The 25159-nt window shown below is 41.1% G+C and overlaps 1 protein-coding gene across 3 annotated transcripts in view; it reads right to left on the bottom strand.

Moving 5' to 3' along the window:
* Positions 1-3912: 3912 nt before the first annotated feature.
* The window catches only part of LOC135492189 (fatty acyl-CoA reductase 1-like), a 48306-nt gene continuing 27059 nt past the window's right edge, over positions 3913-25159 (bottom strand). For all 3 annotated transcript variants that reach the window (XM_064778464.1, XM_064778465.1, XM_064778466.1), the window contains exons 6-13: positions 21403-21580; positions 20209-20253; positions 19345-19531; positions 17338-17419; positions 16002-16091; positions 14825-14954; positions 11827-11954; positions 3913-4731 (exon numbers count right to left, since the gene is read on the bottom strand). In XM_064778464.1, coding sequence (XP_064634534.1) covers positions 4569-4731; positions 11827-11954; positions 14825-14954; positions 16002-16091; positions 17338-17419; positions 19345-19531; positions 20209-20253; positions 21403-21580 — 1003 coding nt within the window. In that variant the 3' untranslated portion in view covers positions 3913-4568. The remainder of the gene's footprint in view (positions 4732-11826; positions 11955-14824; positions 14955-16001; positions 16092-17337; positions 17420-19344; positions 19532-20208; positions 20254-21402; positions 21581-25159) is intronic.

Consider the following 25159-nt stretch of genomic DNA (forward strand, 5'->3'; position numbering starts at 1 on the left):
TGTGAAGAAAAAAAAACAGACTGTGGCATAGCTTAATTCTTGCACTGGCAGACGAAGTCCAATGCCTGTATCCTACCAGGTTTTATTGCATTTCTGCACGAATCTCGGAACCCAACTTTTTGGCCTCCCAAGAACCGTAAATCCGTCAAAATCGGAAGACTACCATGTCTGTACACTGTGATGCATCTGGACTTTGGAAAGGACCAGTCCCTATATTGCTTTGCATCTGGACTTGGCAAGAAACCAGTGGGTTGTTATACTGTGGTGGTAGGACAAGAGAAAGTGGTTGTATTGCAATGTATCTGAACTTTGCCAAAAGGGGCCAGTTGTAATATGTGATCCGTCACAGCAAAAGCAGGCGCATGTCGCTCTGAGCTTGGCAGGTTGAGACGGACAGTCTGTTAATTTCTCTATTGTCTGCCTTTTGTGAAATATGACCACATCGATTTCTTCCATTATCTCCTGGTGTCATCTAGGCTCATCTTCTGTGCGACATGCGCCTGGTTCTGCTGTGGTGGGTCTCATATTTAGAACTTGGCCAAAAATAGACCAGTTGTTATATTGTGGTTTATCTGGACTTTGAAAATAATGACCCACTTCTTTATATTTTGATGCATTGCCGGTACAAATTGCCGGGCGAATTTGTCCCATCAAGCTTGATGGTCCAAATTCGCCCGGCTTGTTAAAAGCTCGGCTTTGTCGTGGTGTACGCGCAAATGGATCGGCAATTAGCTAGTTAGATGGTTCGGCTCCAGGTGGCGCTTTCGAAATGGCGCTTTCTGCTTATTGTTTGCGCGCCATATGTTGCCGGATTTTATAACTAGCTGCAGTGCTGGTGTACACGCTTGGTGGATTTTCGATGGTGCGGCATTGGTTCGCGAACCAAGATTGGTGGTCCATTTTCAGGTGGTGTATGTGCGGCTATTGATGACATCTGGACTTTAAACCGGACAAGCTGTTATAACGCAATGCATCTGGAGTTTGAAAAGGGACCAGATGTTATAATGAGATGCATAGACACAGTTGACAAAGATTCGAACGTATCCGCAATAAAAAATTTGGACCATCTCAAAATGGTTTATTTTCAAAAAGTGTTGGATTTCCCTTGACAAAGACACATATAAGAGAATTGACACACTAAGACATAGACGCGCGCTGGATAATCAACATTTAACACGACACAAGCCCACATACTCCTTCAGGGAATTTAAGTCCGATTTGTGGTTGCGAGAAATTGGAACAAAATTGCAGAATAATGTAGTACAGTAGAACCTCTCTATTGAGGACGCCCTCGGGACTGACAAATGAGAGATGTCCTGATTAGAGAGGTCAAATTGAATGGAAACAGCCAATTTTGGAACAAAACTAGTGTCCTTAATAGATAGGTATCCGCTAAGGGAGGTTCCACTGCATTATGAATACACAGTTTCCATAATTTATGCATGTTTATCATTAAAGGAAGAGTGTCTCTTTGGCTGGGTTTGCAGTTTGGATAATAAAACGATTCTCATATAAACTCTTTACTAAGGACATCGGTTTTGGTCCAAAACCTGTCATTTCCATTCAAATTGACCTCTCTAATCAGGACACCTCTCTAACAAGGACCACACTGGTCAATCCCACTGGTGTCCTTAAAGGCCTACACCGTTTGTAAAAAATTGCAATTGAATTTGAAAATTTACAATTGCGGAAATACATACTGTATATAAAATGTCAAGATTTCCATTGTGTACAATGATATACAAACACTATACATACCAAGTTTCAGCAAACTTGCATGCATGATAACAGCACTACGGCATTGTGTTAGAATGCATTTCTATTTTCCTGACCCATGCTTAAATAAGAACGGCGTACCCCTTTAAGAGACGTTCTACTGCACTTTTGGATGCATATCTGTGGAATTCTGTAACAAAGATTTTTTTCTTCAATTTCTGCGACCACAACATCGATTCAACTGCGTATAATTTTTTTCAAATTCAGATCTTTAAATTGAAATTTTCCTTTTTTTTTCGTTTTCCGAACAGCGTACCCCTTTAAGAGATGTTCTACTGCACTTTTGGATGCATATCTGTGGAATTCTGTAACAAAGATTTTTTTTTCAATTTCTGCGACCACAACATCGATTTAACTGCGTACCGAGCTTCTCCCCTAAATCACAGGTGGTAACATTTGGAATTCAACAAGTGTATAAATGCAACTATAAATGCAAAGAACTAGGCCTTCTTACGTCGATGACCCGCATACAAATCGTCAAATTCACAAAACCTACTTCGTAAGAATCCCCTGTGCTGCTAAGTGCAAGAAATGGTCAAAAAGCCTTTAAAATGTTTACCAAATACCTCAATCAATGGTTACATAGGGCTACATCAGAAGCTACATCATCGTCTAACCCCATCAAGCCGCCCCAAAGTTGCCTTAATGTCCGCTCTCTCACCGAGAGGACACCAGTCGGCAGCTACTCCCCGACCATATAAAAAGGTGTATCCAGGATAAAAATTTATTCAAACATTTCATGATTGTCTTCACTGGCATTTCACTCTCCCTCCCCATAAGATCTTTTTGTCTTTTCAGTTTTACACCCAAATTATGAAACAGCCACACACCCTACCAGAATCAGAACAGGCAACTTCATACCAGTCATAGGAAGCCGCTTAGAGCCACATAAAAACAGATACAAACAAAAGATTGTTGCATGTTTATTGTGCCTATATTGGTGTCTGCCAGAAATTTGTTTTGAGGGCAAGTTTAGGGAGGAAGGCGCAAAAAATATTTAGAAAAAAACATTTAAAATCTTTTTAATCAAAATTTTTTTAATTAATCAATTTTTTTAAATTTCAGACTTTTAAATTTTAATTTTCCAACCGATTTTCATCAAAACGTCAGAATTCACATTTATTGGTCCGAAAAGCAACAAAATTATTTTTGCTCAATTTTTTAAAGGGCACGTATCCTTAATTTTTTTAAAGGGTTAGGTGGCACATACCCTCCAATTGAGTTGTTTAGGCTCCAAGTGTCCACCTTTGATTGATTAGATGTCAGCAATGGCCAAATCTAAATTTTAAAATGCCCAGGGAACTCTTAACTTATTTACAACATGTTTAATCTGAATGAGTCTCTTCCTTAAAAAATGACACAGTGATTCCAATTCAATCGACAATTTACTCCAGAAAGGAGATCGTTTCTAAGCTCACGTACCCACCCTGGAGAAGCAGTTACCCAGATTGCCCAGAATCGAGCAGGCCTTCCAACTTCCCGAGCTAGCCTGTCCTGGGGAAGGAGAATTTTTTTCAATAATGTGGAAAATTATGTTGTTGGAGTGTTCTAACTATTGAATAAAGCTGTGTTCACTTGGTAATATATTCAATTGTCCAAGTAACTAGATCGACATGTTATTTTGGTAAATTTACCACTGAGCGTACATTTTGGCCGTTCGTTTCGGAGGCAGACGTTTTCCCAGGCCTCTTCCAGGCACCACTGCTCTGTAAGTTGGGGCACCTGCCTTGAATTCACACTATACTCGGCAAGTTGGGGAATCGATTCTTCTTGGCGATACTGAGAACTATTTTAACATACAAGCATAATCCAGTGCAGCAGGCAGTAGACGACTGCTGCAGGTGACGTGCGTTCAACATTTTTTTTGGCGCATCCCGTAGGACCTGTTTCTCTCACCCAGTGGAATACAGTGCATCATACATCATATCCCATATTGAAAATCCAATCCAGGACTTGTTCCAGTAGAATCGCATCTTGATGAGCACTGAGCTGAGAAGGACCCAATGGCTCTCGGGATTTCTACCAGAGATCTGAATTTGAGGGGACACAAATCTTTTCCTAAACATTTTTTTCTTCTTTGGAACAATCTCAAAATTGCTTTGATGCCAACAAAAGTAAATCTATTAAGTTTGGGGGAGGGGTTCGCATTTTTGAACTGTCCATTTAATTTTGAAAAACTTTTGGCATCATTCATTTTTTTGGGGTTCAAAATCAGGCAAAAACCTGTCCTGAAATGTTTTTTCTCCTAAAAACAAATCCCCAAATTGATCTTATATCTGGCAAATGATTGATACCAACTCGTTTCTACCAGAGACTAAATTTGCAGGGACACCAAAAAATATTTTCTCTTTTTTTTATGATAAATAACCTGTCCCGAGACTTTTTTTACTCCTAAAACTCCTTAGATTGGCTTACAAATACAGTAGAACCTCTCTCTCAAGGACACCCTCTGGACGGACAAGTGCTGTCCTTAATAGAGAGGTGTCCTGATTAGAGAGGTCAAATTGAATGGAAACTACCACTTTGGAAGCAAACTAGTGTACAACTGTACATTTGTGCTTTTACTTCACAAATCCTGAAGATATCAATTCAGATCGCAAATTTTTCCTGTCAAATTTCAGGGGGATATCAATTATCATCCCCTTTGAATTTTTTCAGGGGGATGTGCCCCAACCCGGAAGAAACCCTGACCTCCCAGTCCTCTTTTGAAAGGGGCACGTCACCTGTTGGAAACCCTACCTACCCCCCTCGCTCCCAGTCTTCCCAATGAATCTCCCAATGCCGCGTTGTCACTATCTCCCCAGCACCACCGCATTCCAGATGCCTTTCATCGGACGCATTAATACGGCCAACAGCTGCTTCCACAAGTCTCTGGCAAGTTTTGATTTGTGCATGACGAATCTCCACACGATCACCGTTAGAATCAAGTTGACCGTGTACTTGATTTGACGCAATCTGGAAAAGATGAGAAGAATCACGTTAGAAAGACACGATAACATTAAAGAAGGACTCACTTCAGTGCGGGGTGAATAATGTACCCTTAAAGTGGGGTGAAGATGACCCTGGGGTGCTATTGCCCCAACTTCGTTAGAAAGACGACATGATAACAGTAAAGGACTGCCTTTAGTGCAGGGTGAATAATGTACCCTTACGTGGGGTGAAGTTGACCCTGGGGTGCTATTGCCCCAACTTCCAAAATCTTATTTGGGTCAAACTATGATAATTTCAGCACATTGAGATATGTTTTTTTACAGTGACTCAGTTGACTTAGAAGAATTGCCATCTATGCTTAAAGCTGTTGAGTGGAAAAAATATGGTGCAATTTCACCCCATTTAGCCTTAGGCCCAATGCCACCCCATCTTACGGTACCCAATACATAACAGAACAGCCTAACCTTGAATCCAGCAATGTGTAAAATCTTTGGCAAAAAGGTGATGTTATCAGCAGCAGAAAGTGTAATTCTTTGTTTTTCTATGATTTTAGCATGATTTTTTAACATTATCGTCAAGTCAAATGGCCTTAAAAAAGTGAAAATAGGCCTGAAAATGAGCAAATTCAGATAAAGTCCTTGATGAACTCTAGTGTCGAATCCCGGCCCAAGAAAAAAAAAGCCACTTGTCGGCTAAGAACCAACTGTCGGATCAGGGGGGTACTGGGTTTACATTGACGGGTGCATTAATAGGGAAAGGCCCGGTGCCACGTGGATTGTAGCCTCATGAGACCATCAAATGAACTGATACTGTGTACCCGGGTTCATGCCGGTTTTGTGGCGTCTGTTCCATATGGGCCTATCATAGGTTAGTCACCTAAGGTAAAGTGCCTCTAAACTGGCTAATACAAGTTGACACAGTATATGTATACACTGATAAGACAATCACGCTAAAATACATTTCTGCTATCTTTTTCACTCATACGATATTGCTAAGAACAAACATGCACAGTTTAATGTAACAACATTTTGAGAGAAATGATAGTTTTAAACAAACGATTCAAGAGCAATCACAAACAACATTGGAACAATTCATTAGCAAATAACTCTTTAAGTACAGGTATATGCATACATCGTGCATGAAAGGGTTAAATATTTTGTTATGTTCTTGGAGGTCAAATGATTTTCTCAAAAGAAGGATTTGTTGAAAATGATATTCAGGATATAAGGACGTAAGGTGGCACAATTATAGACTGGTAAAATTATAGCCTCAGTGTGCCACCAGCTCTTTCCAACACTGTTGTGCCTATAATTGCCCAACTTTACCTTACAAATACCTGCCTTGTTTTTTTAGCAAACCTTGAACTTAGAACTTATAATCCGAGACTGGAGGACCCCAGGTGCAAAGTTATTTCTATACATGAGCCAACGTACCTCAAGGTCACCCTGTAGAACCAGCACCTCACTCACCGAGGGTGTACCTGGCTTCGAGGTAGTACTTCCTGTAAATATCATCCCTTTTCTCCAAGTTCATGTTGCTAACCCTCAGACTTTTGATAAAATCACCGTTGGACGGTTTGAAAAGTACTTGTACTTGGGGATCCAATAAAAACTGTGGTTAATTCCAGTCTTTGTAGCTAGTCTATAGGCTTGTAATAGTGGGAACATCACAGAATACAGTAGAACCTCTCTATTAAGGACACACTCGGGACTGACAAAAGTTGTCCCTAATAGAGAGGTGTCCTGATTACAGAGGTTGATTTGAATGGAAACACACAATTTGGGACCATAACTAGTGTCCTTAATAGAGAGGTGTCCTTAATGGAGAGGTGTCCGCTAAGAGAGGTTCTACTGCATATCCATATCTGCGTGTATCGTATGCTGACTCTTGAGTGAAGTAGTACTATTACGCTCAATAACACAAACAGAATATTTCCTTATTTTTCGTTACTTCTCATGTTTGAATGCTGCTAAAGTTCTCTAGAACCACTTTCAATTTTGGCATATTAGTTGTATCACAGAATGTAACTATTTTAAGGTCACCTGAATAAGATTTTGACACGACCTTTTACTTTTTTGTGTAATTGGGATGACCTCGTGGAAAGGGATAACATTTCCAGAACATCCTACCTCGAAATGAGGTATACCCTCGATAAATGAGGTGCTTGTTGAGTCATTGTTCAAGCTCAAGTCACCAAAATATAAGATTTTGACACAAACTTTCTAAACATTTCCTTGATGACCTCAGTAAAGGGATCCTACCTCGAACTGTGGCATACCCTCGAACTGAGGTATACCCTCGATGAACTGAGGTATACCCTCGATGAACGAGGTGCTTGTTCAAACAACGCACAAATAATGGCAGCAACAGATGGCAACAGTAAATACAATCAAGAGTTCAATGCAGAAGATATGAAGCAAAAAGCGAAAAAATAGAAAAACTTTTAAAACAATTTCGAGGCAACTTCTGGCAGTTGGTACTCGGAAACAGTCGGCTTATCCTAAACTTGACACAAAACCACACAATTTTCTGGCCATTTTGGGAAGGAAAAAAGCCTTTATTCGTTTATATCATTTGAGAGAAGAGCATGAGGTCACTTCTCTACACGACTGCCAATTGTGCCTAGGTCTACCTTACACGTAGATAAGCCTAGAAGTATACCAGGGGTGTAACTAGCTTTTGGTCTTCAGGGGGAAAGGCTCTCTCTAGGGGGGCGAATTGATACTTTTTGAAATCTTTCCACCGAAGTCACGGTCAAAAACAGATTTTTTTTGACGACTTCTGGGGGAAGGAGTCCCCCTAGCTATGCCCCAGTATAGGTACATCAAAGTTGCGACATAAATGCATCATGAACTTCCAAAATAACCTAGGGTTTGGACAGTCTAGAGCACTTATCTCCTTTTCAATGAGAAGCTTTAGGTATTAGGGTCATCAAAGTTGCTATATAAGTACATCAAGATCATAGATTCTATCCATACTTGGGCCTGGATAGTCTGCAGTAGAGTGCCAGTCCAATGTTTAGTAGAGTGGAAACTCAAGAGAAAAACATTAAAATAACGACACTTTTTCTTTCATGAGTGCGCATCAGGGTATGGTGTAAGTTCACCAAACTTGCTATGTGAATGATCACACCCAAGATTCCTATCCATACTTGGGCATTGAATAGTCTTCAGTGATGGTCTGTTCTTGAATAAGTGCAAATTCAAGACGAACTAAGGTCACAACACATTTCATTTCATGAGAGCCTCAAGGGATAGGTTCACCAAACTTGCCACATGAATGCTTCACAACCAAGATTCCTATCCACACTTGGGCATTGAATAGTCCACAGTGATGATCTGTTCTTGAATAAGTGCAAATTTAAGAGTAAAACTAAGGTCACAACACCTTTCATTTCAAGAGAACCTCAAGGGATAGGTCCACCAAACTTGCTACGTGAATGCATCACAACCAAGAGTCCTATCCACACTTGGGCATTGAATAGTCTACAGTGATGGTCTGTTCTTGAATAAGTGCAAATTCAAGACGAACTAAGGTCACAACACCTTTCATTTCAAGAGAGCTTCAAGGGATAGGTCCATCAAACCTGCTACGTAAATTCATCACGTACCTTCGAATCCGACCACGAGCATTCGCAACATTTTTTACTGTCTCGTTCATCACATATACCTTAGTACCAAGGCAGTAGTTTTCTATGTAATCCCTCCACTCCAAACCGCTGACATCATAGTAGAAGACCTGAAACCACACCGTGAGAGCGAGGCCATGCGTTTACCATCTACATGAAGTGAAACCGATTTCCAAGGTTGTTTTTTGAGATGACAGCATGCTAGGTCATCAAGTCCAAGGCAAAAAAAGGCAGTTAAAGAACTTGTCAAGAACGGCCCCATTTAAAAAAAGTTGTCAGGGTTTCTGCCAGGATTTTTTTCATGGGGGGACAAAAAAAAAGAGAAAAAAATTTAGAATTTTATATTTTTTTTATTTGAAAGGAAATGACCCCTCATAAAGCTTTTTTGCACGCTTAAATTTAAATTTTAAAACATAAGTCCACCCCCACTTTATGAAACCCTGAGAAGGTGGGTACAATTACCCACCTTTTTGAAGTAAAGGTGGGTAATTGTACCCCCCCTCCCCCGCTGGCAGAAATCCTGGTTGCGAGGCAAGAGAAAATTTTAGAATTTTAAAAGCTTTAAAAGCTGTTAGGTAGTTTCCTAAAAATCCACGCAAACAAGCGATTTTTATTGCTGCGACCTCTGACGCAGACAGGACAACATGACGACTGTGGTAGCAGGAATTGCAATCATGATGCCATGGCTCCATTGCAGCGACAAAAATTGCTGGTTTGCACAGCATTTCAGAAAATTGACATTCGGGGGTAATTTCTTTACTTTAAGGAAAAGTGTCTCGAAATAATGATGGGCCGGCACTAAGGCGATTACTGAGTTCCTGTGTAGAAAGTGCCAAGTGGTTATCAGTGTGCATAAGCAAATGTGCAAGAACCTTTGTGCACATATTGGATGTATCAAGGGGCAGATCTTGGAGCTGGAAAAAGAAGGGGCGTGCACTGCATTTCTTATCAAATTTTTGGTGTGTTCTAAAATTTCATGGTCAATTTTGTAGATTTCTATGAAAGGCGGGGGCATTAGTCTGGTGCGCCCCCCCCCCCCACACCTGATGTCTGTAACATCCTCTACACAGGAACTTGCCACTATCATCAGTACTGGCCCAGCATTATTCTGAGACACTCATTTTTGTTCTTGATATTCCATAACTACCGGAGCACAAAATATGCATATTACGGTCGATCAATCGTGACAAGATGCATACACAATTTTTAAAGAAATCTTTTCAAAGTGCAGCACCTAGCTTTAAAGCTGGTCATTGTCAATTTTGTTTGCGCTAAATTTGTTTTTGATTTTATTATGCATTGAATCGGACAAAATAAGTGAAATTTATCTTGAGATAATTGATATATATCTGAGTATATGACATAAAGGGAACCCTTTGGGACACCCTGTATCATGTGAAACCTTCACGGCTGATGGAAAATTGATGGATGGAAAAGGGATGTTATAGAAAGATAGAGGGATAGGAGAGAAAGATGTCGAAGACTAAAGCAAAATATCAAAATATACGTTCCACTTAGAAAAAGGACAGGTACCAGATAAGACATGTATACAAAACAAGGTCTCCGGGATTTTGATGGCCCTTTTTTGTGAAGCACTATTTTCCATTTTGGAGATATCGAGGCCCTCAAATAACAGTCAACATTCTGAGAACCTATTTAAGGAAAATTTAAATTTCTTTCCGAAACACCAATTTTGGGACTGCATCCTTTAAAACATGATGAGGCCGTAACTGCTTTTCATATAATTGGAGAGCAAAGAACCATGATTTCTATATACAATCACGTAAATTTAAGGAAAATATCACTTACAGATGGATGTTTTGAGAGTTCTGCTTTTTTCACATGCTTTATCTGACACCTGATAGGGTCCATCTCAAATCTTCTCCCGCGCAGAAAACTTCGCTTGCAAATATCTACTACAAAATTCCGTCTGGGTTTTTGTTCACCAAGAGCAATTATAAATGCATAGTGGTTCTGTGTAAAAGTCTAGTTTTGGTATTTTTGTAGTATTTCTGAACCGAAAGGAAAGATTAACGAAATTTGTGTATATGGCGCAAAGTTCAATTTTTGAATGGGTTTTTTCATGAACACTGATTGAAAAATGGCGATAAGTGCCCCGTCAAACGTCAATCCTTGCCGCTGCAACCTGTGATGATATCGATGCACCAAAAAATCTCTTGTTTGCGCTGGTCAGTGCAGGTGCATACGACGAGAATCCCAATCACTGCAACCTGTATTCATTATCAAACCCAGCGATTATTGGTTTTATATCCACAACCAAGATCTTTTTGTCGCAGCGACTAATATCACAAGTCAAAGCAATCAAAATTGCTTGTGTGCGGGGCGCGCTCAAAGAATGTCTGGTCAGCACTGAAGATAGATTAGAGATGGCCCACAGCCAAATGAAAGATGATCTGGATTGCAATAGTAAATTGACAAATATAACTGAGAAAACATACGGTAGAACCTCTCTATAAAGGACACCCTCGGGACTGGCAAATGCTGTCCTTAATAGAGAAGTGTCCTGATTAGAGAGGTCAAATTGAATGGAAAGTGCCACTTTGGGACCAAATCTAGTGTCCTTAATAGGTGTTCGCTAAGGAAGGTCCCACTGTACTTAGCTTTCCATTTTGGAACCAATTATGTCGAATTTGACCTCAAATCTCAGTGCACAGTTTTTTGCAGCATGTTTTTTTAAATGTTTGCAAAGACAAAGAATCGAAATTTTTAAAATTTGGAATCAAATGTCACAAACTTGTTTTCTTGTTTTTGTCTAATAAGTGACCTTATAGCCAATGAAATAAAACTCCAGTCTGTGTCGATTTCATACACAAGAGAGTTTGCTCATGCTTGACTGCTACCGCTACCACAAGTAGGTAGAATTATTTTTGCTTTGAAGTTTGTAACTTCATCAAAATTTCCTAAAATTAACTTTAAATGTTTTGTTTTCTTCCAATATTGACCAATTATACGACTGCCACCCAGATTATCCAACACCTAGCTTTGAGTCAAGGCATTTTTGTTGTTCAGTTCTCGAGTATACCGCCAGGTAAGGATGTGGTCGCCCAAAAAATATTTTTTGATTTCATTCCCCCCACAAATATTTTTGGGATCAGAAGATTTGGGAACAAGTTGTGTTCATTCATTCTCTCCAGTTAAATTTGTTCAAATCTGACCAAATATGGGAGAAAATTAGTGGAAAAATGTACGAGAAAATTATTATATCATTTTTTTTTTCCATTTAGAGAGATAAGATCTACTTTAAATCACTGCGAAATGAAAAAAATTAGGGCAATTTTGAAACTTTTTTTCATTTCCTCCTACCCCATAACGTGGTCAACCCAAACTCGAGAACCAAACCGCAAAAATGCTCTCGCCTGAACGTTAAAATAAATGCCGACAGAAAACAGTCAGAACGAGAGGCAAAATCAGAAAATCACGACCAGTCGTTAAGCCATGCACTTTAAAATAGAAATCCCATTGTTACTAACAGTTTATAATGATCTTTTGCTGATTGGAGGTCCGCTAATTTCTCTTTCAGCAAATAGAGCTTCCCACCTAAACAGTAGTTTTCCATATAATGAGGCCACTGTAGATTCTTCACATCAAAGTAAAACATCTGAAAAATTAGCAAATGAATACATGAAGTTTATTTTCAGGCCTTGTCTTTTAAAAGTGGCATCTGGAACCTTAATGATCAGTTTAGTTTCTCTTCCTATTGGAGAATGGAGGTCACTGATTTGACGGTTGACAAGCTAGGTCATGAGCCAGGACTGAGGAATTCTCAGTACATAATCCATAAGGACATTAGGTCATAAGCTACAGGAGCCATGAGGACATCTTAGCTCATTACCAAAGACTGAGGAAATCTTAGTCCATGAGATATGGCTCAGGACACCTACGTCATCAACCAAGACTGATGACATCTGAGTCCATGATCCCTGGGTCAAGACACCTAGGTCATGAGCCATAGAAGCCATGGCCTTAAGACATCCTAGGTCATCCACCATGACTGAGAACATCGTAGTAGATCGGTGGCTCAGGATATCGGAGGCCATGACCGACATATACATATACCTCATGGTCAGGACAGTCCAGGTCATGAGCTTTGATGAGGGTTTACTAGTCCATGAGCCATGGTAAAGGACTTCCTTTGGACATGAGCCACCATCCTAGGTCATGAGCTATGATGGGGGCATACTAGTCCATGAGCCATGGTAAAGGACATCCTTTGGTCATGAGCCACCATCCTAGGTCATGAGCTATGATGGGGGCATACTAGTTCATGAGCCATGGTAAAGGACATCCTTTGGTCATGAGCCATCATCCGAGGTCATGAGCTATGATAGGGCCTACTAGTTCATGAGCCATGGTAAAGGACATCCTTTGGTCATGAGCCACCACTCCAGGTCATGAGCTATGATGAGGGCTTACTAGTTCATGAGCCATGGTAAAGGACATCCTTTGGCCATGAGCCATCATCCTAGGTCATGAGCTATGACGAGGGCATACTAGTTGATGAGCAATGGTAAAGGACATCCTTTGGTCATGAGCCACCACTCTAGGTCATGAATGAGGGCTTACTAGTCCATGAGCCATGGTGAAGGACATCCTTTGGTCATGGGCCATCATCCTAGGTCATGAGCTATGATGGGGCCTACTAGTCCATGAGCCATGGTAAAGGACATCCTTTGGTCATGAGCCACCACTCTAGGTCATGAGCTATGATGGGGCCTGCTAGTTAATGAGCCATGGTAAAGGACATCCTTTGGTCATGAGCCACCATCCGAGGTCATGAGCTATGATGGGGCCTACTAGTCCATGAGCCATGGTAAAGGACATCCTTTGGTCATGAGCCACCACTCTAGGTCATGAGCTATGATGAGGGCTTACTAGTTCATGAGCCATGGTAAAGGACATCCTTTGGTCATGAGCCATCATCCGAGGTCATGAGCTATGATGGGGCCTACTAGTCCATGAGCCATGGTAAAGGACATCCTTTGGTCATGAGCCACCATCCTAGGTCATGAGCTATGATGAGGGCCTGCTAGTTAATGAGCCATGGTAAAGGACATCCTTTGGTCATGAGCCACCATCCGAGGTCATGAGCTATGATGGGGCCTGCTAGTTCATGAGCCATGGTAAAGGACATCCTTTGGTCATGAGCCACCATCCGAGGTCATGAGCTATGATGGGGCCTACTAGTTCATGAGCCATGGTAAAGGACATCCTTTGGTCATGAGCCATCATCCTAGGTCATGAGCTATGATGGGGCCTACTAGTTCATGAGCCATGGTAAAGGACTTCCTTTGGTCATGAGCCACCATCTTAGGTCATAAGCTATGATGGGGCCTACTAGTTCATGAGCCATAGTAAACTAAAGGATATCCTTGGTCATGAGCCATCATCCTAGGTCAGGATCCCAGGATACCCCAAGTCTATGCTCAGAGCCCTGAACATCCAAGATTACGCCATGACTGAGGTCATGAACCATGACTGAGGCCGGTCAAAGGAGTCACTAGGTTATGAATCATGGCTGAGGACTTCTCAGGTGTAATGCTACTCTTGTTCCTTGAAAAAAAAAAACTGAAACTGAAACTAAGATACCTTCAGCTGGGGACCATGTGCACTGGTGAACATGAATTTGAGAAGAAACTAGCCAAGGATAGGTATTAAGTTGGTAGTATAAATTAACTGTGTTCGCATGATCATTGCCAAGAACTTTATAAGACAAGGCCTGTGCTTTGGTGCAAAAAATAACAAAATGAGGAATGTAATTAGTGATGTACGAGTGCAGGTAATTAGGCAATTAGGCAATCAGGTAATTAGGTAATTAGGTATTGAGAGATGTATACGGTTCAACAAGGAAGGGAAGTAGGGAGGTAATTATATGTAAATTGATTTAAATCACATTTAGTTTCAAACCTGTACTAAGTGTAAATTGCACCACTTCAAGCCTACGGTTTTATTGCCCATTATCAGCATGTTCCCCTTTGATAGTCTCCCAGCCAATTTCGATCTTTAATTTTCGCTATGCAGACTAAAGGTATCACTGTCATAACAAACATTTTTGCCAGTTTAGAGCAAAGGTTGTTAAAGGAGTATTACCATTGTCGAACAAAATGATATTTAAAACAGCCCGCTCCTGACCAAAGCCAATGATAAATTTCGGCAATATTAACGAAATGGAATATATTATGATGAATTTTAACTGCAGAAAATCAAGGTGGATTATGTCTAGTGTTGGGCTTCTGACCCACAAGGATGCCATTGTTTAAAACATATCATTGTCAGATTCAAAGAAGATCACTATTTTACCAAATTTATGCCAGGTCTTAAATGGGCTTGCACTTCGTTTTGAAGTAGTTCTAATTACTTTAGGATTTTAAGTTCAGGCAAAATTGCAATACCTATGTCAACTCTTAAAGGACAGGCAAAATATTTTCAAATGTTATTTTTTACTGCAAACAGTGAATAAAAATAGCATACCTTCTGTTCGTCAGCAGTCATATTACTATCGAGGAGGTGTGAGTTGTGATTGGTCCATTCCCAACTCCGCGTCGTGAAGTACGCCAGCGTGTCGATACTCCGATGGAGTTTACTGTATACCCACACCATCCTGCCAAGAAAAGTAAACAGCACTTTTGATTTGTCGATTACTCATTTTCAATATCTTTGTTGGGACAAATACATGAAATATAAGATAAACAGAAACAGGCCCGCAAAAATACCTGGCAAGATAGAAGAGGAGACCTTAGATGCAACTCTCTCCTAGATATGGACAGAAAAGAGGTGACTACCATCTTTCATCTTGGGACAGACCACTGTAGACTTAAAGCCCACCTTCAGAAGATGAACATGGCTGAGTCCGGAAGGTGCCAGGGCAGCACATCTGATCAGACACCAGAGCATGTGGTCTTGAACTGCCCACTCTGGGACACCGAGAGACTGACCACCTGGCAATACAGGGCATCAATGGAGACAAAGCTCTGGGGATCAGGGGAGGAGGAACAAGAGACGACAAGTTTATTAGAGACATAGGCCTGGTTCTTACAGTGCGATCCTCTTGTGATGCTTCAGAACTGCCCACTCTGGGACACTGAGAGACTGGCCACAAGGCCATACGGTGCATCAATGGAGACAGAGCTCTGGGGATCAGGGGAGGAGGAACAAGAGACGACAAGTTTATTAGAGACATAGGCCTGGTTCTTACAGTGCGATCCTCTTGTGATACTTCAGAACTGCCCACTCTGGGACACCGAGAGACTGGCCACATGGCCATACGGTGCATCAATGGAGACTAAGCTCTGGGGATCAGGGGAGGAACAAGAGACGACAGGTTTATTAGAGACATAGGCCTGGTTCTTACAGTGTGATCCTCTTGTGATGCTTCAGAACTGCCCACTCTGGGACACCGAGAGACTGGCCACATGGCCATATGGTGCATCATCTATATCCATCACTACACCTCTCAATTACGGACACCCTCTCTATAAAGGACATCCTCTCTATAAAGGACACCCTCTCTATAAAGGACATTTTCCCTCAAGACGCTAGTTTTGGTTCAATCTGGTTGTTACCATTCAATTGGAAATCTCTAATCAGGACACCTCTGTACTAAGGAAAGCTGAGGATATCCTTAATAGAGAGGTTCTATTCTACTTACATCGGTTTCTTTCCCATACACCTTGAGATCAAATCAAGACCATAAGCTGGTAGCATATGGTAGACAAACTTGTACACCTCAAACAGGTACCTGATGAGGAAGAAAATATCTTAAAATTTAACTATTAATGTAAAAATGTTGATGTAAAATCTATCAGAAGCAAGGCTTTCATGCATGAAGGGGTACACCATCCATGGCCACATTTTCACTTCACTTTTTATACAATTGTGGTTTGATTACACCTAGTTCCATCTTCTAACACCAGGTGAAAGAGGGCTACCGAGCGGCACAGTACAAACATCCATGCCCGTCACCTCTAAGGTCCTGGGTTTGATTCCAGGTCGATCCCGGTAAAGACAAGTGATAAAGATGGCGACTCTCTTACACAGCGTAGGTCCCCTCCGGTCTCACCGGTTTCCTCCTACTCTACATTACAAATCACCCAATATTGTTTACATAGAACTAAATCCTAGTTGGTGCACAGCTTCAAGGCGTACTGAGTCAGTTCCTTCATCACCCCAAAGATGGTGTTTGTGTTGTTTTTATGACTAATAAGTGGCTGGAGGGGGGTATTTTTGGCCGAATAGGTAACCTAGATCTACAGCAGACGGCGCCGAAAGTGTAAACAGGAGAAGAATTGAAATCCTCCAAAATCTGAAATCAGGCCTTTCAACTACATGGCACCCTTAAACCTTGTAATTTTATCATCTGTTTTGTGGATATGTTTTTTTCTCACTATCAAAGCCTCATTTGGGGACATTTGGTCGTGGCAAGCCAGCAAAGTTAGTCGAAATTTCAGTGGCCAAAATTTGAAGTAAGTCTCTGATTCTCTGCCTCCACTTGAATAGGTAACCTAGATCTACAGCAGACGGCACCGAAAGTGTAAACAGGAGAAAAATTGAAATCCTCCAGAATCTCAAGTCAGACCTTTCAATTTATGGACATCCTTACACCTTGTAATTTCTTAACATATTTTGGGGACATGTTTTTTTCTCACTATCAAAGCCTTACTTGGGGACATTTTGTCGTGGCAAGCCAGCAAAGTTAGTCGAAATTTCTGTGGCCAAAATTTGAAGTACGTCTCCGATTCTCTGCCTTCACTTGAAAATGGCACATTTGGGTGTTTCAGGCAGTAATTTATGGCATTTAGGTGCAGAATTGAGCATTTTTAGGGACAGAAAAGGCTTCAGGGGGTCAATTACCCCCCCCCAATTTTTTTAAATTAAAAATTTTTTTTAGTAATTTTACATGCGGCGCCCTCTTACACCGTTAAACAGTGTGAAAACTATGCAATTGAAAGGCCTGGAAGTGTCAAATCCCTGCATCGGGGTCTTACCATTTATCTGTCGTTTGACAATATGGTATCCGGAATGCGTGCTCATAAGGCATTTGGTGCATATAGCTAAGAGAGTATTTCACTGGAAAGGAAAAAGAGGTTTATTAGAGAAGTTCAGATAAATTTCTGAATCCCTACTTTCCACCTAAGCAGGTCAAACAAGTACATGTACTTACAAATTCACCAACGAGAATTGCCACCACATTCTGCTGGCGTTCTCAGGTTGGCCACAGACCAAGGTAGGTTTGATGCATAATTCTAGCATTTTCTGTCGGTGACAGATCGAGAACCGCAGAAATAGGGACGATATTTCCAGGAAATCCCATCTCCATCTTATCCCAACTGAGGCCTGCCTCAGGAAATGCGGTGCCAACTCACCCGAGTATGGCATGAAAATTTACTTATCGATAGTTGTATCATTGGGAAATATATCCATTAATCGTGAAATACAGTGGAACCTCCCTTAGCCGAAACCTCTCTATTAAGGACAACCTCTCTAAGGATGATGGTTTTGGTCATAAGTCGGTTGTTTCTATTCAATTTAACCTCTCTTATCAGGACACCTCTCTATTAAGGCAGCACTCCATCAGTTCTGAGGGTTACCTTGATAGAGAGGTTTTATGGTATAATGGAGGTAAAATCTCAAAAATAATTCCCTCCCTACAAATTATCGGCACGCTTCCAATCTGAGTTTGCCCGATTTGAAAATTAAATCACACACAGAACGATTGGTGGCAAACTTGTATGTATACAGTAGAACCTCTATTAGCAGACACCTCTCTATTAAGGACAACCTCTCTATTAAGGACACTAGTTTTGGTCCCAAATTGGTTATTTCCATTCAATTTGACATCTCTAATCAGGACACCTCTCTATAAAGGACAGCACTTGTCAGTCCCGAGGGTGTCCTTGATAGAGAGGTTCTACTGTATATAGCTAATCATTAATAAAAAAACAATAATTTTGTGAATCCTCTGCCAGCATCTCGAAAAAATAGCTACAGTATACAAGGCATTCGATTGATTTCATTTTCTTAGCAAACAAACACGAGATATTCCGATGATAGCATCTATCGGGAACATAGCTTCCTTCTTGGGATTGTTTATCGTAAAAACACTGCAGGCTTTGCAACAGGTCTTACCTGTTTTTATGAACACCAAGAACTTGATACTAAGGGAACACACTATTACTATTAACCCTTTAAAGTGATACAATGATGTGATTTACAACTTTGCGGAAATACGTCCGTTTTTAATTGTTGATCACAAATGTAAAGCTCAAATTTTCCATTTTTGATTAGATTTATTATAAAATCGCTGAATGTAAACCACAGCTACCGGGAAAATTTTCATGTTGTGACGTCATCAACGAAAACGTCGTCGGCGTAGCGCAATTTCAACGGCATCGAAGCGAACCGTCCGGGCGGGATGAAACCATTAATTTCTAGAAAACCTTCGATTCGAAAACCCTTACTGATTTATGAGAAAGTGACGTAGTCATTTGTCAAAAACAGCTAAAACATTATATGGTGAAATTTGACACGAGTTACCCTTTAACTGTTGAATTTTTTTTTAACTTTTAAAATTTTCTGATAACCTGTTTTAAAAGACTGTAGCTTTAAACAGAGAAGAGTTAGACTCCTCGAAGCCTCCATAGAAGAAATATACAGTAGAACCTCTCTATTAAGGACACCCTTGGGACTGACAAGTGCTGTCCTTAATAGAGAGGTGTCCTGATTAGAGAGGTCAAATTGATTGGAAACAACTCATTTGGGACCAAAACTAGTGTCTTTAATAGAGAGGGTGTCCTTAATATAGAGGGTGTCCTTAATAGAGAGTGTCCTTAATAGAGAGGTTGTCCTTAATAGAGAGGTGTCCGCTAAGAGAGGTTCTACTGTACTACCTACACACCACCTATCAGTAGGCTGGAAACCTTTGTAGCACCCCACCTTGAGAAAACCCTGTAGGGGGTATGTATAAAATGGAATTCTCGGACGATAAACCTTACCTATAGACCCCCAAGAAATGGGGTTAAGTGTTCCAGTAGTACAGTTGTATATATGGATTTCCTTTGGCTTGTGAACGGCAGTGTACCAGCCAATCGCTATCAGCATATTAACGGGAAGATCAACGGGAACAATGTCAGCGACTGCCTTTTCATCACAGAATAAATACTGCATGATACCTTTACCCATCTGAAAGATAATAAAGAAAAAGATAAGGTACAATTATATTATTGCCGGAAACTCCCGAAGCGTAAACTCAACAGTGCCTTCACCTTTGACCCCTGCCCTTCGGCCAATCAATGACTTTGTTTATTTTAGATGTCAACAAATGGACACGTGGACAGGGAGTCCCGATTTTTAATGACGTCCGTCATCACCTCACTTCTTCTGTTGTATTTGTATTGTATATAAACATATATTTCCTGTCGGTACATTAGACTTTGAAAAAGGAATCAAAATATCCGAAACGTCGTCTATTTTCTACAACGTTGTAGTGTTGTTTTTTATGTCAATCACAATTATATTCTTGCCCCAGTGTTCTCCACAGGACCATATGTCAGAGAGGCCCACCCTACCTTGGCAGCTTATCACCCTACCTTGGAAGAGCCACCCTAAATTGCTCTAGAATTTTGTAAAGGGTTTCTACAGGGCCACCCTACCTTGTGTTGCGCACTCAGACACTCTGAGATTTTATTTAAATCTATAACTTGCTTTTAAAGCTGGTGGACGGTGTTTAGGATGACCCGAAATTAATGATGCACGGTTATGTTGGACACCATCTTGAATTTCAACCATTGAGAACGTCCATCGAAATCTGTGCTTCGCTCATAAGGATTCCTTAGATAGGTCAAGAGCAAAATACTTACTGCAATTCCCAGACCACTGGGACCATTTAAGTTATCTACCCAGCCCTGAATTTGAAAAAATAACAAGTTATAACAGTGCTGAAATTGAAAAAATAACAAGTTATAACAGTGACATTTATCTCTTTTCTTTGATATGACAGAACTCATTACCCTGTACTTTTTTATCTCGGCGACATTATGATAATGATGCGTTGCACAGGGTAAAGATTGCTTGTCTGCAGGGCCAAATCACTGCCGGTGACAAGAATCGTTTATTGCAAGGACAGGCCATGGCATCTGTATCTGTTCGATTTCATTAAAGATTGTACCTGAACTATTTTACCCACAGAGAGGCAATCTTTTTATCACTCATCACAGTGGTAGTTATCACAGGTTGCTGCAACAAAAATCACTTGTCTGCAGTTCCCTTTGCCTTTTTAGGCGCCTTGATATTTTCAAAAATCTGTCTCTTTTTGCATAATCTTGCGACCAACTTGATGTGATATCATTTAAAGGCGTTTAGGATCAGATTCGACTATTTTAACCTCCAGATATCGCTTAAGGAGGGTAAAAAGCTAGTCTTTTTGTAACTTTGACCGGCCCTTCTTTTAGTGCACTCAAAGTTGAACAGTGTGAGTTTGGGGTTCTCAACAGAACTACATGTAGCAGCTCTCTTTATCAAGTTGCTGAAACGAGTCCGTTCGTCACAGCATAAAACATAAAACAGGCAGTTGTGTCAAAAGGGTCAAGAGCAATTTTTTGTAATTTTGACCATTCCTAATTTAGGTGCACACACCGTTAAACTGTGTATTTGGTGTAACCGACTGACTTAGCTCTTTATCAAGTTGCCGAAAAAGTTCATCGAGCATATGATTTAAGTGTTCACACTGTTAAACTGTGTAACCTCTTTAACAAGTAGCTGAAACAACTCCATTGAGCATGAAACAGGAAAGAGACCGTATGCAAAAATAAATTTCGGCCATTTTGAAAATACCCTTTCACAGGCAGCGTGAGTTCACCGTGACATAAAAGTCATGTTTAAAATCAAATCATCACCAAAAGCATTCAAAATATCATGAACATTGAAAGGCACGGACAACTTCAAGTAAATTGTTTGAATATGCTTGTATATTTTTACTTTTATGCCATGGTAAACTAACATTGCCTGTGAAAAGGGTCGTTTCAAAATGGCCGAAATCTATTGCTTCAACGTACCGAGAGGGGCTCCTTCCACGCTGCTCCAACTATGGACGGTCTTAAGATTGCCACCGGTATATCACCAGCCTCATCGACAAGTAGATTCTCAGCTAAGTGTTTTGTGAATGTATAAGTGTTTGGCTTGCCTCGGATGAGGTAGGGTGTCAATGCTTCAACCACTTCGTCATCCATCCAACTGCAAAGAGAAACATTTCAGGTTTGTTGAGATGTACTCACAACCAAAATTTAGTGACTCTGGAGCCCGCAGCACATTAGTCGCCAACTTTGGCGACAAGAAGCGTTCGGCTGACGCCTCTCGACGCCAAAGTTGGCGGCCAGTGGATCCCGGTCAGAGCACACCTGCCCAGAATCGGCGTCCAGTAGCGTCTTTACGCCACTTCAGGCTGCCATTTTGAAATCATGTGACATCAAGACGCAAGCTGATTGGCCATAGCCTCACCGCCGCTGCCAAGTCAGGCGGCCATCCGTAGCACACCTGGCTTCTTCTTGCGTTCAAACGTGGCGACACGCGTTAAAAATCAAACATGTTAGATATTTGGCATTTAGTTGCGGCAAGTGGCGTCAAGTCGCATTCGCCGACGCCGTTCGTAGCAGACTAGGGATTTTTCAGGCGTTCAGGACTCTTGCGGCAAAAAACGCCTGTAAACGCCGAAGTTGGCGGCTAGTGTGCTGCGGGCTTTAGCAGGATTTTCTCACGGCAAGGTGGAATAGTGGCACCCTTGATATTCAAAAAGTTTCGCCAGTGTGCAACACAAGTCAGGGTGGCCTGCTGTTACAGGTAGGGTGGCCCCTATATAGAAACCCTTTGAAAAGGTAGGGTAGGAGCCTCATGGCCTAGTGGTTTACACTGCTGGCCACCATGCAATAGGGCCCGGGTTCGATCCCGGGGAGAACCCATGATCGTATGTCTGGATGAACCGGCGTGGCTTTCAAGGAACTAAAATTCCTGGCTCTTCACAGTCCTTCGAATGAGACTCAAAACCGAGGTTCCTTGTACCTGGTGTCTATGCCAGGGCAAGCTAAGACCCCACCAAGTGAGAAACATGAGTAGCTTGCGTGGACTCTATCTCTCTCGCCAAAGTCGGACCACTAGGCCAATAAACCTAATTGGTGCCTAACCGTAGTGGCACGCAGGATACGCTCATCCCGCCTTGGAGGAGGATTACTCCTAGGAGAATGGCCCCTCCAAGTGCAGAGCGAACGCTGAAGAAGAAGAAGAAGAAAAGGTAGGGTGGCTACTTCTAAGGTAGGGGGTGGTAAGGTGCCAAGGTAGGGTGGGCCTGTAGACGTATAAATGGGTCACATATAAACATTTGTCAGACTCACTTTCTCAGTGAAATCGATGGTGAACTACAAATTCATACATTATTAATTCAATAATTGGTATAAAGTGAATGATGACAGAGAATAACGCGACATGGCACATTTAGCAATTACTGTTGATGTGTAATTCATTGATTTGATTTACCATATGGAAAAAGGAAGTCTAGACCATGCCATGAAATTAAACCATCATTTTCCCATTAGTCATCAGACTGCGAAATTGCTTGCATTTAGGATGGCGTGTCTACATCTCATTCAAGGTTGATTTATGTCATATCAATAGTCTGACCTGCCGTGAATTGTAGTGCCAAAGTTTACTTGTGTTAATAAGTTTGAAAGTCAGGCCTGTCCCGAACTGTAGTGTCAAAGTTTACTTGTGTTAAGTTTGAAAGTCTGGCCTGTCCCGAACTGTAGTGTCAAAGTTTACTTGTGTTAAGTTTGAAAGTCTAGCCTGCCGCGAACTTTAGTGTCAAAGTTTACCTGTGTTAAGTTTGAAAGTCTGGCCTGTCCTGAACTTTCGTGCCAAAGTTTACCTGTGTTAAGTTTGAAAGTCTGGCCTGTCCTGAACTTTCGTGCCAAAGTTTACCTGTGTTAAGTTTGAAAGTCTGGCCTGTCCTGGACTTTAGTGCCAAAGTTTACCTGTGTTAAGTTTGAAAGTCTGGCCTGTCCTGAACTCTAGTGCCAAAGTTTACTTGTGTTAATAAGTTTGAAAGTCAGGCCTGCCGCGAACTTTAGTGTCAAAGTTTACCTGTGTTAAGTTTGAAAGTCTGGCCTGTCCTGAACTTTCGTGCCAAAGTTTACCTGTGTTAAGTTTGAAAGTCTGGCCTGTCCTGAACTTTCGTGCCAAAGTTTACCTGTGTTAAGTTTGAAAGTCTGGCCTGTCCTGAACATAAGTGCCAAAGTTTGTTTGTGTTAAGTTTGAAAGTCTGGCCTGTCCTAAACTCTAGTGCTAAGTTTCATTTGTGTTACGTTCTGTCTCACCCGTCACAAACTCTAGTGCTAAGGTTCATTTGTGTTAAATTTGTCTAACCTGTTACAAATTTGAGTGCTATATTAAGGTTCAGTTATGTTTGAACTATTCTGACCAGTCACAAACTCTAGTGCTAAGGTTCATTCGTGTTAAACTCATATGTCTGACCTGTCCCAAACTCTAGTGCTAAGGTTCATTCGTGTTAAACTCATATGTCTGACCTGTCCCAAACTCGAGTGCTAAGGTCCATTCGTGTTAAACTCATATGTCAGACCTGTCCCAAACTCTAGTGCTAAGGTTCATTCGTGTTAAACTCATATGTCTGACCTGTCCCAAACTCGAGTGCTAAGGTCCATTCGTGTTTAACTCATATGTCTGACCTGTCCCAAACTCTAGTGCTAAGGTTCATTCGTGTTAAACTCATATGTCTGACCTTCCCAAACTCTAGTGCTATGGTTCATTCGTGTTAACTCATATGTCTGACCTGTCCCCAACTCTAGTGCTAAGGTTCATTCGGGTTAAACTCATATGTCAGACCTATCCCAAACTCTAGTGCTAAGGTTCATTCGGGTTAAACTCATATGTCTGACCTATCCCAAACTCTAGTGCTAAGGTTTATTCGGGTTAAACTCATATGTCAGACCTATCCCCAACTCTAGTGCTAAGGTTCATTCGGGTTAAACTCATATGTCAGACCTATCCCAAACTCTAGTGCTAAGGTCCATTCGTGTTAAACTCATATGTCAGACCTATACCAAACTCTAGTGCTAAGGTTCATTCGGGTTAAACTCATATGTCTGACCTATCCCAAACTCTAGTGCTACGGTTCATTCGGGTTAAACTCATATGTCAGACCTATCCCAAACTCTAGTGCTAAGGTTTATTCGGGTTAAACTCATATGTCAGACCTATCCCAAACTCAAGTGCTAAGGTTCATTCGTGTTAAACTCATATGTCTGACCTGTCCCAAACTCTAGTGCTAAGGTTCATTCTAGTTAAACTCATATGTCTGACCTATCCCAAACTCTAGTGCTAAGGTTCATTCGGGTTAAACTCATATGTCAGACCTATCCCAAACTCTAGTGCTAAGGTTCATTCGGGTTAAACTCATGTCAGACCTATCCCAAACTCTAGTGCTAAGGTTCATTCGTGTTAAACTCATATGTCAGACCTATCCCAAACTCTAGTGCTAAGGTTCATTCGTGTTAAACTCATATGTCAGACCTATCCCAAACTCTAGTGCTAAGGTTTATTTGAGTTAAACCATTTCAATGTTTCTCTTAGGAATTGTATGCAAAAAAAACATTGTAAAATTTGAGGAAATTCTCAAACTTGATGATCAAGTTGCATCGAAGAATCTGCAAAATTGCTCAATTAAATAGAGCACCCCTTATTTCTAAACAATTTTTAAAAATCTGTTCATTGATTTTATACAGATCACTTTAAAACCTTCTTGAAGTT

Source organism: Lineus longissimus, chromosome 8 (genome assembly GCF_910592395.1).
Source record: "Lineus longissimus chromosome 8, tnLinLong1.2, whole genome shotgun sequence".
Classification (NCBI taxonomy): domain Eukaryota; kingdom Metazoa; phylum Nemertea; class Pilidiophora; order Heteronemertea; family Lineidae; genus Lineus; species Lineus longissimus.